The sequence below is a fragment of the Macaca fascicularis genome, chromosome 1, assembly GCF_037993035.2.
Source record: "Macaca fascicularis isolate 582-1 chromosome 1, T2T-MFA8v1.1".
Classification (NCBI taxonomy): domain Eukaryota; kingdom Metazoa; phylum Chordata; class Mammalia; order Primates; family Cercopithecidae; genus Macaca; species Macaca fascicularis.
In genome coordinates this window covers 192,650,443-192,663,745 of record NC_088375.1, presented here as the reverse complement: position 1 = coordinate 192,663,745, position 13,303 = coordinate 192,650,443, and the positions used below count along the sequence as shown (strand labels likewise).

The 13,303-nt window shown below is 40.6% G+C and overlaps 1 protein-coding gene across 26 annotated transcripts in view; it reads right to left on the bottom strand.

Annotated features, from left to right (window-relative positions):
• The window catches only part of FOXJ3 (forkhead box J3), a 152,048-nt gene that overhangs the window by 25,646 nt on the left and 113,099 nt on the right, over nucleotides 1-13,303 (bottom strand). For 18 of the 26 annotated variants that reach the window (XM_045373292.3, XM_005543753.4, XM_074010666.1 and 15 more), the window contains one exon: nucleotides 3,394-3,495. The exons of the other annotated variants lie outside the window; for them this stretch is intronic. In XM_045373292.3, the coding sequence (XP_045229227.1) occupies nucleotides 3,394-3,495 (102 nt within the window). The remainder of the gene's footprint in view (nucleotides 1-3,393; nucleotides 3,496-13,303) is intronic. 26 annotated transcript variants of the gene reach the window in all.

Sequence of the window (13,303 nt, the reverse complement as noted above, 5' to 3'; positions counted from 1 at the left end):
CAGTAATAAAAGTTCTTATACATGATATAGTATAGTATCTTCATATTTTTAGTAGAGATGGGTTTTTGCCATGTTGGCCAGGCATGTCTTGAATACCTGGCCTCAAGTGATCCACCCGCCTCAGCCTCCCAAAGTGCTGGTATTAAAGGGGTGAGCCACCACACCCAGCCCAAATATTGTATATCTTTAAATGAGGTTGGTTGTTGTTTTGATTTGGTCTGCATGTTCTATGAGTTACAGAAAGGCATGCTTAAATATATTACCATGATCTTCTTTATTCCTTTTTCCTCTCCTGCTGCACACTAAAAACAACCTTGTTTGACCTTTTCCCCATGTCCCATTTACCTCAAGTTTTTCTGAATTTTCCATCTTTTCTTCTCTCTGTGCTTCCATCTGCACGTTTTCTATAGACCTATTTTCCAGTTCATTAAATGTCTCCGCTGATGTGCCTGATCTGCTATTAATCCCATCTGCCAGGTTTAATCAAGTTTCCTCTTGATTCTTCCATATAAATTCCAATTCTCTGGTCAATTTTCTATAACTCATCTATTTTCTTGACCATATCAGTTATAGTTATTTTGCGATCAATGTTTATACTGTCTCCCCACAACTGCATATTTACTTATTTCAAACTCTCTCTCCTAGCACACCTGGAAATTTTGACTGAATGCTACACCTTACACTTATGGAAAATTACAGAAGCTCTGGATGATGTTATCTTCCTCCAGAGAGAATCCGTTTTCTTTTGGCAGAAAGAATATTAGCATACCACTCTAGTAACTGTTAAGGCTGATCTATCTTGGCTTGCACTTACTCTTAGAATAAAATTCTTCTCAGATATCAAGTTGAAAGCCTACGGTGTATTACCATAGCTCTCTCCTCCTTTGAAGACCATAAACTACAATATTTGTCCCTCCTGTTCTGTGAGAGTGTTGAATTTTGGCTAGCGAAAAACTACTTTGTGTCTGAGCCCTAGCATACACAATTAGGAGTTGGCAAATGCCTTAAGTGGATACTGCTTACAAAAAGTTGAACTCAGCCGGGTGCGGTGGCTCACACCTGTAATGCCAGCACTTTGGGAGGCCAAGGCGGGCAGATTACCCGAGGTCAGGAGTTTTGAGACCAGCGTGGCCAACATGGTGAAACCCCATCTCTACTGAAAATACAAAAATTAGTCAGGCGCAGAGGTGGGCACCTGTAAAGCTACTTGGGAGGCTGAGGCAAAGAATTGCTAGAAACCGGGAGGCGGAGGTTGCAGTGAGTCAAGATCGCACCACTGCACTCCAGTCTGGGCGACAGAGTGAGATCCTGTCTCAAAAAAAAAAAAAGTTGAATTCACCCGAGATTCCTCAGGATCTCGGCTCTGCAAGCCCTGGCTGTTCGGTAACTCCAAACTCCAATTTTTGTCTCCCTGGTTTAATGAGTGCTCTATGCTACTGCTCCCTGTGTAGCCCCCCTACGCCATGCACTGAGAATTGGGAAATGTACCAAAGGAAAATGTACAAAGCTTATCTCAATGTGTTTACCTCTTCTCTGGGCTCCTGACCCCTGAAGTCCTGGCTGTCTTAGTTTCCAATACCTCCTTCTTCTTCTTTTTTAATCAAAGAGGTGGTAGGGAGGGGTGTGTGGCTATGTCTGTCTGGTATTTTACACAGATAGGCAGAAAGGATAATCTAATACTAGTAGTCTGTCATATCTGGATGCAGAAATCCAAAACCTTCAGTTCCTTTGACATCCACATTATTTGGTCATAAAGTCCCACCATTACTACTTCCTAACTGTTTCCTAGTAACCACACTATCATCTATGTTTAGGTCCTCATCACCACTTAGACTACTGCACAGAGCAGTATTAGGTATTTCTGATTCTAACCCATCCACTTCACCAGAAATTCTTATCTAGCTGGTCACCATTAGAGATCATTTTTTAAAGTACATATTTCTGGGCCCTACTCATCATGACACAATAACTGATTTGGTAGAACTGCAATGGAATCCTGGGATTACCACCACTACCACAACCCACCCCCCACCACCCTCCAACCCCCAACTGCCCCATAAATCCTCTAAGTGACTGTGATGTAATGATTTCAGATTGCCACGTGGGAAGAATCATTCCTCTATGCCTAGGCTGCCAGTTTCCTTTCTGAACTGGAAATTTGAATTATGTCACTCTGATTATAATCTGTCGTCTGTTTAATCATTATCTTTCTACAAGTAAAAGGATCCTAGGAGTGCCATGTTAGTGCAATGGTGTATGTGTATGTGTTCACATTTACGTGTGCGCGTGAAGTGAGAGAATGAAAGTCAGAGAGAGGGAGAGAGAAAAAGAGGGTGAAATCTAGAGGGAGAAAATGAAAACAAGACTGAAAGAGAATCTAAGCGTAAGTATGGGAGATGTATGGCTCTGGAGTACTCATGGTCTAGTAGGTAAGAAAACAGATGAACAAAACTGGATTCATGAACCTCCCAGAACCTTTTTAGGGTTTTGAGATGTAACGTTAAGAAACTGTCTTATGGCCGGGCGCGGTGGCTCAAGCCTGTAATCCCAGCACTTTGGGAGGCCGAGACGGGCGGATCATGAGGTCAGGAGATCGAGACCATCCTGGCCGACACGGTGAAACCCTGTCTCTACTAAAAAATACAGAAAACTAGCCGGGCGAGGTGGCGGGCGCCTGTAGTCCCAGCTACTCGGGAGGCTGAGGCAGGAGAACGGCGTGAACCCGGGAGGCGGAGCTTGCAGTGAGCTGAGATCCGGCCACTGCACTCCAGCCTGGGCGGCAGAGCGAGACTCCGTCTCAGAAAAAAAAAAAGAAACTATCTTATAAAGAAGAGACAGATATATACCTGTATCCCACTAGGTATATAATGACCCATCACAAAGTTGTGACTCAACATCAAAATGTAGCAAACGACCATATACTGTTCCTGGCTATATTCCTAGACTTGAATATCATGAAAATAGGTAGACCACCATCCCAGTGAACTCTATGAGGCTGTCCAATTATTATTTTACTTGACTGTTAACTCATCAGAATTTGACAATCTTTTTTTCAACCGCATATTTGGAGAGGTAATTAATGATTTTGAAACAAACTGATTCAATAAAATGCTGGCTCACAAATTCTACCAATGGGAACTGAGAGAGCCAAGAATTTTTAAACAAGTATAGAACTTCTCAATAAGCACCTTCTAATTTCTCCTGAGAGGTATTTTGTTCTAATTTGTGCATACCTCAAAACATTCTGAATTTAGCCTTCAAGCTACCATGTATAGGGTAAACAAATATATATAATCTTTAAACTGAACCATACAGGATTCTATCATTACTACAAAGGCAAATTAAATGTACTACTCAATGACATTTCAATAATGTTTAAAAAAATGAAATTACTTTGTTAGTCACAGTGTTGATTGCCAGAGTTGGAGAGGCACTTCCCGAAATAATACACTCCATTCCCAAAGAATCTGAATCTATGCTATATGGAGTTGAGGCCTAAAATATAAGAACAAAATAAATAATTATTAGCTCATATATCCAGCAACTTTAACACAGTTTGAAGGGATCTCATCAAATTCTCGAACATTCAGTTTTGTGCTTTGTTTCTGAAAATGAATTTAAATCACTAGTGAAATCTATTCTACTATATTTTAGTATGCTACTGACCTGATATTACAAAGTCCTTTGGTATGGCTATTCTCTAACAACTCTTTTAATTGACTGCGAGATAGGCTGACAAAAATTATAAATAAACTCTGTAGTGAAAACTGCTAATGATCCCCTAATATTCATTCTCCCCTCATCCTTTACAGTAATAGATCTTTACAGTATCTACTCATGTCTGCCCAGCCACAGACTACCTTTCCAGATTCATGAGCTACTTGTGGCCATGTGACTACAGTGTAACCAATGGGATGTGAGCAGGAGTGATGTGTGCCACTTCTGGGTCATGTCTTTGAAAGAAACCTGCTTGCTGACCATTCATTCTTCCTCTCTTATTGCAGATTTAAGACAGATATGGTGGTGGTGATCTTGCTTAACCATAAATAGCTGAGGGTAATACCCTAGGAAAATACCGGAAAAACAGGATTAGAAGGAACCTCAACATCTGAATGACCTTGTCGAACAGAGCTGTTTATATCTCTGACCCACTAATCAGCTTGGGCTTCTACCTGACAGAGAAATAAATCTCTCTGGTTTAAGCCAGTTATAGATTTTTTTAAACTTTTGCTTTTTTTTTTATTGATACATATTAGATGTACATATTTTCAGGATACATGTGATAATTTAATCCATTCATATAATCAAATGAAAAATTTGATATCCTCAAACTTTATTTATCTTTTGTTTATACTGGGAATATTCCAATTATTCTCTTCTTAGCTATTTTGAAATATACAATCAATTAGTGTTAACTACAGCCACCCTACTGATTTATCAGACATCAGGTCTTACTTCTTCTTCTTCTTCTTTTTTGGGATGGAGTCTCGCTCTGTTACTCAGGCTGGAGTGCAGTGGTGCAATCTTGGCTCACTGCAACCTCCACCTCCCATGCTCAAGTGATTCTCCTGCCTCAGCCTCCCAAGTAGCTGAGATTACAGGTGTGTGTCACCACGCCTGGCTCATTTTTGTATTTTTAGTAGAGACAGGGTTCACCATGTTGGCCAGGCTGGTCTTGAACTCCTGACCTAAAGTGATCCACCTGCCTCAGCCTCCCAAAGTACTGGGATTACAGGCGTGAGTCATCACGCCCAGCCAGTTCTTATTTCTTCTATCTAAGTGTATACTCATATCCATTAATCAACCTGTCTTCATCTCCCTTCCCCCTACCCTTCCTGGCCTCTGGTAATCACCAATCTATTTTCTATCTTCATGAAATCCACTTTTTTAGCTACCACATATGAATGAGAATATGCAATATTTGTCTTTCTGTGAGTGTACATCAGTTATAGTTTTATTTTTCTTCCTTTGCTAGAGCAACTGAATGATCTCCTAAATATACTTCATATGTACTGCTTAGAGTTAACCTGGGTGTCAAAAACAATAAAGTTTTCTGCTATTGGAAATTTTGAATATATACATTGTGATAACTCCTCTCTCTCTCCTAAGAAATGTTTTTTATTGCTTTATTGAGCCCTCAAAACTTCAACTTCAATAGTAAATGTTAAAGAGGGGCAAATAGAAATAATTTATGGTTATGACGCTAGTTACATATATATTCTCTCTCTGGCAAAAACTCTTTGTCCCACACATGATCCTGACTGTACATGCATTTTTAAAAGATCATACCAGATGAGTGAGAGAGCAATTGCACCAAGACACATTTCTGAAATTAACCTATCCTTTAATCCCTTAGCATTTTTCTCATCAGATAATCTAATCAACCTTTGGGCAGAGAATAGGGGTCTTGATTGAAAAAGACCAGAGCTACCCCTACAAGCTAGAATCCAGCACTTAGGTCCCAGGTACACACTGAGAGCAAGGTGAAATAGAAGAGCTATTAAAAACAACTCTATTTATGCCTCAGTTTTAGTGCCAGCCAACCAAGCTATAATTAAGTTAACACATAAGATTACTTTAGAAAGGTACAAATCTCATATTCCCTTAACTCAACTCAGTCATCTCAGTCTGAACTACTGGTTCACTAATTCTCATTCTTCCCTTCTGGTAGGATAAGGGAAAGTTGTATTATGTGATGTCATGCAAATTACTTGAACTTTATGCTTGTTTTCTCATCTATAAAAAGAGGATTATGATACTACCTTTAGAGGTCTGTTAAGAACATCAATAAAATATTTCATGTAAAGCACTTAGCATGGTAACTGAAACACACAGTAAGTGCTGGCTACTATCATGACCACTAGAATATATCTGCTACTGATGCCAAGGACCTGCTGATACAAAGAAATACTCATCCCGCAACAAAATACTAGCAAATCATATTCAACAGTTCAGTAAAAGGATCATGCACCACGATCAAGTGGGATTTATCCCTGGGATGTAAGGCTGATTCAATAGACATGCATCAATAAATGTGATTCACCATATTACAAGAATCAAAGACAAAAAGAATGAAGGATCATCCCAAAGATACTTTAAAAAGCACTGGACAAAATACAATATCCTTTCATGACAAAAACGCTCAACAAATAGGGTATAGAAAGAACATTACTCAACACAGTAAAGGTCATATATAATAAGTCTATAGCTAACACCATACTCAATGGTGAAAAGTTAAAGGCTTTTCCTCTTAAGACCAGGAACGAGACAAGGATGCCCACTCTCACCATTTCTATTCAACATAGTACTGGATGGCCAAGCCAAAGCAATTAGGCAAGAGAAGGAACTAGAGATGCTCCTTGACTTATGATGGGCTTATGTCCCAATAAACCCATCATAAACTGAAAATACCATAAGCCAAAAATGCATTTACTGTACTTAACCTACTGAACATCACAGTTCAGCCTAACCTACCTTAAACATGTTCAGAACACTTACATTAAGCCACACATGAGCAAAAGCATCTATTTTATAATAAAGTGTTGAATATCTCATGTAATTTATTGAATACTGTATTGAAGGTGAAAACCAGAATGGTCGTACAGGTACTTGAAGTACTGTTGCTACTGAATATGTATTGCTTTTGCACCATCAAAAAGTCAAAAAAATGTAAGCCAAAACATTCTCTAAGTCAGGTACTATCTACAAAAGGCATCCAAATAGGAAACAATGAAGTCAAACTGTCTCTGCTAATGACATGCTCTTATATAGAGAAAATCCTAAAGACTTCAACAAAAACAGAACAGTATTCAGTAAAGTTGTAAACAAATTCAGTAAAGTTGCAGGACACAAGATTAACCTCTAAAAATCAGTAGCATTTCTATACACTAACAACAAACTATCTAAAAAAGCTATTAAGAAAACAATTCATTTTTTCTTTCTCCAAGATGGTAGATTAAAGGGATTAACATGCCCCTCCCACTTGGAAAAATAAAATCATGTGTAGAAATTCAAGTTGTGAACTTCTTTCCTAGAAGCAACACAGGAACGTAACTGAAAAACTGAAAGAAACCGCAGGCCTTTTGAAAGAAGTGGTGGGCAGCAGCCTACACCATGAAGCAGGTAGAAAACTGTGTCTATAGCGCTTGAGTGGGAGACAGGTTTCCTCCATGACACATACTCCCACTAGGGAGTCAGGCCAGTGGGAACTGCCTTAACCCTACCCAGGTATAAAATACCTTAACCCAATCCAGGCCACAGGAGAATGCCTTAATGCTACCCAGTGCTGGAGCCGACTTAATGAGCAGTGGGGAGAACATGAGGAGAAGCAGCATCAGGACATGCTTTACATCCATTCCCAGACTCCAGCAGGCCCGGAGGGAAGCCATTCATGATCCTATCTCAGGGAAGACTGCCAGCTAATTCAGGCAGAGGTCACAGGTTGAGAGATGCTCCCAACTGAGACTCGTGATATAATCTTGAGTGCAGATGGACCCCCTTGGCCAGAACAGAGGGGCAAGTGAGAAGTGTGCTATAGCCACAGGTGCAGGAGCTGGGTGTCCCTGCTTTGCAGGCAGACCTGGAGGGATATGGCCTGAAAACTGTGGTTTCTGTCTTGGCTGGGAAGGCTTATAGCCTGGGGCAGTTCTGAGTTCTAACTGCTGGCTGCCTGCAACCCAACTGGCTGCTGCTAGCAGAACACTGTGTGTGAGACCTTTCTTGCCAAGTCCGTGGGAGCTGGGTGGGCCTTACTGCCATTTGCTACACCCGATGCCCCATGCGGATTATTCTGTGCATCAGAGGCAGCTGTGCTCCATCTGCCCTGTAACACTATCCTGACAGCCACGGAACTGCCCTCTGACCCCTACTGGGGCCACTGCTTGCGCCCACATGTCAAGAGCCAGAGTGCAGACTTGCCTGACTCGGCCCCCATCTGGCTTTGTCCCTTCACTAGCCCTGGTAGCATAACACAACAGACTGGGACTTTGGGAAGCCCAAAGCCCCACCTATTACCTGAGACACCAGAGTACCTTGGGTAACATAAGGTAAGCACAAATCCCACCACTACCACCACAGTTGGTGTTCTTTTGCAAGCATCACCTCTTGAGGCCAACCAGCACAGCCCATTACAACATCTGCAGGGACAATAACTCCACCCTCAGAAAGGAGAAATTTTTTGCATGACCTCAGCTATCGTCATTGCCTGTATCACCCTGGCTAACCAGAAGATCTTGAGTCTGTCCACGTGCCCAGTACATTACTACTACAGTTGGCATCTGAGAAAGCCAACACAAGCTGGCATTTGAGAAAGCCAACACAAATCTCAAGGAGATTTCCTTGAGATAACCAAGGAAATCTCATAGTCTACGTAACTCCCTTCTCACCCCCATCAGAGCTGGTGCTGGTACCCGCTGCCGGGAGACTAGAGGACAGGTCACATCACTGAATCCCTTGCACACATTCCCCAGCACCAGCCTGGAGTGTGGCAACCCCACTGAGCAGCTACATCCAGAAGAGCAGCAAGCTCCACAATAGTCTGGCCCTCAGGGACTGCTACTCCTAAGGGAAGGGGCAGGGTGGGGGGGTGTACTACATTAAGGGAGCACCTCATGAGACAAAAGGAACCAAACTGCAGGCCTCAAGTCCTTTAACTTTCCACTTGTGGGGAAGGTTCTTTTAGAAGAGAAACATGTGCAGTGCTAAGCTCAGTGGGGAAAGTTTGTTTGGCTCTACCCCAAAGTCAGGCGGCCCTGGTGCTCATGAAGGGTCTAGAAGAAGGGGATTTCTTCTCCTCTCGCCCATCATTGCAGACACAGCTGGGGCCTCTCCCACGGGAGCTTGGCATGGGTGCATCTGTAGATACTCTTCCTGGAACACTTTGGGGTAACTGCATCCCTACAGGAGGTGTGCCCTCCAGATTCAGGCCTCCATGAGAGGTAGAGTCATAATCCCTCTTTACATGGAACATCACAATCCTGCAGATGAAAAGAGATGCCTGTCTGACATGAATAGCTGGAACATCTGGTGAGGAGTGTGACTGGGAGGTGAATGTTTTCCTATCAGCCTGAAAGACAGCTTTGGTGGTTTCTTTCCTTCCCCTTGAAAAGACTTCAGTGCATTTCACTGAAAGCTTTCCCAGCAGCCTCTGCCAAGGCTGGGAACTTTGCCCACCACTGGGGTATTACCTCCTTTGGCCATACCTGTGGGTACCTCCTACCAGCCTCAAGCCTAAACTATTCAATTCAGTGAATAAAGTATTAGAGGATAATTTTTTTTTTTTTTTTTTGAGATGGAGTCTCGCTCTGTCGCCCAGGCTAGAGTGCAGTGGCCAGATCTCAGCTCACTGCAAGCTCCGCCTCCCAGGTTTACACCATTCTCCTGCCTCAGCCTCCTGAGTAGCTGGGACTACAGGCGCCCGCCACCTCACCTGGCTAGCTTTTTGTATTTTTTAGTAGAGACAGGGTTTCACTGTGTTAGCCAGGATGGTCTTGATCTCCCGACCTCGTGATCCACCCATCTCGGCCTCCCAAAGTGCTGGGATTACAGGCTTGAGCCACCGCGCCCGGCCAAGAAAATTTTTAAATGCACACCACTGGGGAACAAGATAAGCTTCAAGAGACCTCTGCCATTCTCCAGCTCCACTGGAGATAGTAAGCCTGCTCACACACCCTGCACAATGCTACTACAACCAGCATCTGAGAAAGCCACTACACAAAGATTCTCTGTAACCAAGAAACTCTAATATAGCGTTTTCACCACAGAAAGCACCCAGAGCCAAAGCTGGGTGACAATAAACCATAAACATTAAAGTTACATCCTGGAGTAGTGGGGGTGAGGAGGGCCAGGGGAAGGTAAGAAATGAAAAGACACAGTTGAATCAAAAATAAATTCAAAAATAATTAGAAGTGGCCAGGCACAGTGGCTCATGCCTATAATCCCAGCAATTTGGGAGGCCAAGGTGGGAGGATCATTTGAGGTCAGGAGATAGAGACCAGCCTGGCCAACATGGTGAAACACCATTTCCACTAAAAATACAAAATTTGGCTGGGCATGGTGGCACGTGCCTGTAGTCCCAGCTACTCAGGAGGCTGAGTCAGGAGAATCATTTGAATCCAGGAGGCGGAGGTTGAGCCAAGATGGTGCCACTGCACTCCAGCCTGGGCGACATAGCAAGACTCCATCTCAATAATAACATAATTCAAAAAGTCAATTGTGAATTTACTCAAAGAGAAACAAGGTAAAAATGCAACAGAAAAAATTTTAAATAACAGTTCAGAATATGAAGGAAAAATTTTCTAAAGAGACAAATATTTTAAAGCAAAGCCAATCAGAACTTTTGGAAATAAAAGACCTATATCGAGAATTACAAAAAGTGGTAGAAAGTTTTAACAACAGACTAGACCAGGTAGAAAAAAATAATTTCAGAGCTCGAAGACAAGACTTTCAGGTTAACCTCATCAGATAAAAATAATGAAAAGAAATGAACAGTCTCCAAAATATATGCGATTATGTAAAACAGCCAAACCTAAGAATCATAGGTGTTCCTGAGGGAGAAGGAAAAGTTAAAATTTGGAAAACCTATTTGAAGGAATAATTGAGGAAAATTTCCCTGGTCTTGCTAGAGATACAAGAAGCTCAAAGAACTTCTGGGAGATTCACTGCAAAAAGGACATCATATAGTCATCAGATTATCTAAAGTCAATGTGAAAGAAAGAAGTCTAGAGCAGTTAGACAAACGCATCAGGTAACCTGTAGAGGAAAACCTATCAGACTAACAGCAGACTTCTCAGCAGAAACCTTACAAGCCAGAAGGGCTTGGGGTCCTATCTTTACTCTTTAACAGAATAACTGTCAGTGAAGAATTTTGTATCTAGCAAAAAAAAAAAAAAAACCACAAAACAAAGCAAACAAAAAAAAAAACTAACTTTCTTAAGTGAAGGAGAAATAAAGTCTCTCAGAAAAGGAAATGCTAAAGAAGCTTGTCAATAATAGGCCTGCGTACAAGAAATGCTAAAAGGAGTTCTTGAAACAAAAGGTTGATGTGCAAAAGAACAGAAACTCCTGAAAGTATAAACTTCACAGGGCTTGTGAAACAATAACACAAGGAAGAAAACAAAGTCACTATGTAACAATCAACAGTATGACTGGAATAGTATCTCACATCTCAATATTAATGTTGAATGTACATGGTCTAAATGTTCCACTTGAAAGATATACACTGGCTGAATGGATTAAAAAAAAAAATCACAAACTGAGTAGCTGCTGTCTTCAGAAGACACACCTAACATGTAAGGATTCTTAAAGACTCAAGATAAAGGAGTGAAAAAAGAGATTTCTGGCAAATGGAAGCCAAAAGCAAGCAGAAGTAGCTATTCATATATCAGATAAAAAAGACTTTAAAACAACAACGGTTAAAAACAAAACAAAAAGACACAATTATATAATGATAAAAGGATCAATTCAACAAGAAGATATAACAAACCTAAATATACATGCACCTAACTGCAATGCTCCCAGATTCATAAAACAACTAGTACTAGAGCTAAGAAAAGAGACAGACAGCAACACAATAATAATGGGAGACTTCAATACCTCACTAGCTGCACTAAACAGATCACTGAGGCAGAAAGCCAACAAAGAAACACTGGACTTAACCTGTATTCCAGAACAAATGGACTGAACAGATATTTATAGAACAGTCTACCCAAGAACCACAGAATACATACATTCTTCTCGTCAGCACACAGAACATTCTCCAAGATAGACCATATAATAGACCACGAAACAGATATATTTGTAAAAAACAAATCAAATAAAACCACAGCAGAATAAGACAAAAAATCAATTCCAAAAGGAACCCTCAAAACTATACAAATACACAGAAATTAAACAACCTGCTCCTGAATGACTTTTGGGTTGACAATGAAATAAAGATGGAATTTAAATTTTTTTTCCAAATGAATGGTAACAGTGATACAAGTTACTGAAACCCCTGGAATACAGCAAGAGCAGCACTAAGAGTTAAGATTACAGCACTAAATATCTACATCAAAAGTTCTGAAAGATCACAAACTGACAACCTATCTTCATACCTCAATGAACTAGAGAAACAAGAACATGCCAACCTAAAGCTAGCAGATGAAAAGAGATAAAAAAGATCAGAGCAGAACTAAATGAAACTGAAAGGAACAAACAAATACAAAGTATCAATGAAACAAAAGGTTGGTACTTTGAAAAGATACATAAAACTGAGACACCACTAGGTAGATTAACCAAGAGAGAAGATACAAATAAGCTCAATTAGAAATGAAAACGGAGACATTATGACTGACACAAAGAATTATAAAAGACCATTCAAGACTACTGTGAACACCTCTATGCACACAAACTAGAAAATCTAGAGGAAATGGATAAAATCCAAAAAACACAAAATCATCCTTGCTTGAATCAGGAAGAAATAGAAATCCTGAATAGACCAATAACAAGCAATGAGATTAAATCAATAATTTAAAAACTGCCAAAAACAAAACAGCCCAGGGCCAGATGGATTCATAGCCGAATTCTACCAGACATTCAAAGAAGAATTGGTGCCAATTCTACAGAAACTATTCCAAAAGACTGAGAAGATGGAACCCTCCCTAACTAATTCTATGAAGCTAGTATCACCCTGATACCAAAGCCAGGAAAGAATATAACAAAAAAAGAAAGAAAAAAGAAAACTACAGACCAATATCCCTGATGAATATAGATGCAAAAATCCTCAACAAAAATATTAACAAACCGAATCCAACAGCACATCAAAAAATAGTAATTAACCACAATCAAGTGGGTTTCATCCCAAGGATGCAGGGATGGTTCAACATATGCAAGTCAATAAATGTGATTCACCACATAAAATTAAAAACAAAAACAATATGGTCATCTCAAAAGACACAGAAAAAGCACTTGATAAAATCCAGCATCCTTTTATGATAAAAACCCTCAACAAACTAGGCATCAAAGGAACACACCTGAAAAAAACAAGAGCCATCTATGACAAACCCACATCATAAAGAATGGGGAAAAGTTGAAAGCATTCCACCTAAGAACTGGAACAAGACAAAGATGCCCATTTTTACCACTTCTATTCAACATAGTCCTGGAAGTCATAGCCAGAGCAATCAGACAAGAGAAATAAAAAAAAAAAAAAGGGCATCCAAACTGGAAAAGAGGAAACGAACTATCTCTATTTGCTGATAATACGATCTTACACCTAGACACCCTAAAGCCTTCTCCAAAAGACTCTCAGAACTAATAAATGAAT